The 2,829-nt window shown below is 67.5% G+C and overlaps 1 protein-coding gene across 1 annotated transcript; it reads right to left on the bottom strand.

Annotated features, from left to right (window-relative positions):
- Positions 1 to 237: 237 nt before the first annotated feature.
- SPATC1 (spermatogenesis and centriole associated 1) lies at positions 238 to 2,490 on the bottom strand. The gene is made up of 3 exons (XM_070939489.1): positions 1,800 to 2,490; positions 1,104 to 1,237; positions 238 to 622 (listed from the first exon to the last, which is right to left on the bottom strand). Exons 1-3 carry the CDS (start codon positions 2,488 to 2,490, stop codon positions 293 to 295), a joined length of 1,155 nt encoding a protein of 384 aa, XP_070795590.1. The 3' UTR covers positions 238 to 292.
- Positions 2,491 to 2,829: the final 339 nt, after the last annotated feature.

The following is a 2,829-nucleotide window of genomic DNA, read 5'->3' as shown; positions in this document are numbered from 1 at the left end:
ACCACAATCTTCCTGGCCTGGGATTTATTAATTTTTAATCCAAACGGGATGGGGGGGCTTTTTTCTGGCCCCCACACCTCACTTCAGGGACTCCCTGCATCCTCCAGAGCCCTCCCCCAGGAAAGGACCAGGTTTCCCCCCAGGGTGGAATGGCATCGGCCATTGGGAGCCCCCTGCCAGGCTTGGCAGGGGCAGAGACGCCTGGGCTCCGGATGAAAAGGACGACACGGCAGCTAGTCCTTTCTAGACCTTTATTGCCTTTAACGGGGGTGCACAATGGGGGGGAGGGGAGTCACCAGATGAAGAGGGGCTTTCCGTCCTCCTGTGAGAGCTTCTGGAGGCAGCTCAGCAGCAGCAAGCAATCCTCCAGCATTTCAGCGGGGGCCACGCTCCTCACCACCTCCTCCAAGTGCTGGATGTTGCTGTAGGCAGCTGCCTCGGGGCTGGAGGCTTCTGGCCTCTCACGAAGGATGCCGAAGGTGTTCACCGTGCGCTCCGTCAGGCTCGGGTGGACATGGGGGTTGTAGCCCAGGGGCTTCAGGGCATCCATGACGCTGTTGTAGCGCTCCATGATGGCCTCAGACTGCTCCGGGCTCAGCTGCAGGAAGGGGTCCTTTTCTCTCTGGGAAGAGATGGGGACCGTGAGAACGGCAGGGGGGCAAGATGCCAGTCCTGGGGTGCCTGAGCTTCACTTGGAGTTTCCAAAGGGAGGAGAGCCCAGTAACCAGGACGGGTGGGAACCACGGTTGCCCCCCTTCAGAGGGAGTCCAGCAAAGCAGCCTCTGTGGGCCGGGCAAGGGCTTGACGGAGTGCAGCCATGGGGGGCAAACTACCTGACCTACCCTGCCCCCTCTTGACTACAGAAGCTGGGGGAGATGCTTTCCCCATGTAAAGTCCCAAAGGTCACTCCAGGTGGAGTCGCATGTGTGTGTGTGTGTGTGTGTGTGTGTGTGTGTGTGTGTGTGATGCGGCTGCCCAGACTGAGGGGCCTCAGCCGGGAGCCAGCTGACCCTGTCACACCCTGCAGGGCAGGGAGCATCTCCTCCTGCCCCAAAGATACCCTCCCCCAGGGGTAGGGACAGGTGCAAGAGGGGTCACTTCACCTGTGAGATTTTCTCAGGGATGTTGCGAACGGTGAAGCCATAGAGGCGGAGTCGGTCAGGGAAGATGCTGGAGAGGATGCGGCGGTCCAGCTGGAAGGCGACCTCGCCCACAATGCGCTCCTGCTTGTTGGCTTCTGCAAGAGACCGCCAATCAGCAGCGGCCCTTGCGGCCCCTCCCCGGCAGCCCCTCCCCCAGCAGGTGGCTAGGCCGGCTTCTCTCTTGTGGACCCGGAGCCTGGTCAGCATTGGGGGAGGGGGGAAAGAGGCGAAGACCGGGCGGTCAGCAACGCTGGGGGGAGGGTTGGGGTTGGGGGGGGCTGGCCAGGTCCCCTCCCTGCTCGATCTATTTCAATACTTTAAAAGAGGGCGGGGGCCCCGATGGGGCCGGCCAGGGGCTGCGTTGAGCAGCGCCACGGAGGAGGACGCGGTGGGCTCGCCGCCCGGTTTCCGGGCACGGGAGGGCGAGCCAGGCAGGCCTGGTCAAGGGGGCAGAGCAGCTGGGCGGGAGCCTGTGGGCCATGGAGCTTGGGAGCCCCTATTCGGCTTGCCTTCTTTTAATGCCGTCTGAAATTGAACGGAGTAACCGTTGGGCGCGAGCATTGCACCCCTCCCTCCGCCCGCCCCTCCTCCGGCCTGGGCAGGGGCTCCGGGCAAAGGGTCCCGCGCTCCCCAACCTCCCCCCGCCGCCTTGCTCACCTTGCTCTCCGGCGCCGACGGGGCTGCTGCTGCTGTCGGCGGCGCCCTGCCGCTGGACGGAGCCGGTGCTCTCCTTCGCCCGCGGGGGCTGCGGGGCTTCCTCTGCGGCCGGGGACTCGCCTTTCCCGGCCTCAGGCGGCGGGGCCGGGCCGGGAGGGGGCGGCGGGGCCGGGCCGGCGGGGCGCGGGCCGCCCTGCGGCGGGGGCGGAAAGGCGCTCTGGACCGGAGCGGCGACCAAGAGGCTGCCCCCGCCCGCCGCCCCGCCCGCCCCCATCCAAAAGGCGAGCGGCGGCGGGGCGGCGGCGGCGGCGGCGGCGGGGCCTCCGGGCCCGAAGCCGAAAGCCTGGTCAGCGGCGGGGCTGCCGCGGGCGCAAGGGCCGGGCTGGGGCCAGCAGGGCAGGAAAGGCGCGGGGCCGCCGCCGGGGAAGGCCGGAGCCGAAGGCGGCCGGTGCGGGTGCCACGGGAAGGCGCACTCGTGGCAGTAGCCGTGGGAGCCGGCGGGGTGGAGGGAGGCGGCAGGAGCGGCGAACTTCGGGCTGGAAGCGCCGCTGGCTGCAAAGAACAGAGAGAGCGTCTGCTGAGCGAGCGCCGGGCGGGGCGGGACGGGACGGGGGCTCCCGTTGCCTACCCGGGATCTTCCCCCATGCCTTCGGGGAAGGGAAGGCTGCCTCCCGATCTTGTCCCTAGCCATCCCCTGGACCCCCTCCAGCCCTGCCGCCTTGTACCCCCCCTCCGCTTGTTCTGCTGGGCGCCCACCTGCCGCCCTGGAAGCAGCCCCGGCTCCCTTCTGCAGAGCCACCTGGACCCGCCCGCTCCCTCCCTCCCTCCCCGCTCACAGCATGCCCGGGTAGCGCTTCCTCAGTTGGCCTCGGTCAGAACCTGATTTACTTCATTAAAGGGAGGGATGTAGCCCCCCCCTCCATTCATCCTCCCGAAGGAGCTCTGTGCAGAGGGGACAGGGGGATGTTGGGAGCCCCCCTTCCCTGCTCCCTCCAGCCCTAAAAGGCCGGAAGCTGCTGCCTCCATCACA

The sequence above is a fragment of the Pituophis catenifer genome, unplaced genomic scaffold, assembly GCF_029215685.1.
Source record: "Pituophis catenifer annectens isolate HBS135680 unplaced genomic scaffold, rPitCat1.0.hap2 SCAF_3, whole genome shotgun sequence".
Classification (NCBI taxonomy): domain Eukaryota; kingdom Metazoa; phylum Chordata; class Lepidosauria; order Squamata; family Colubridae; genus Pituophis; species Pituophis catenifer.
The sequence above is the reverse complement of the archived record's forward strand: the minus strand, read 5'-3'. Positions and strand labels throughout refer to the sequence as shown.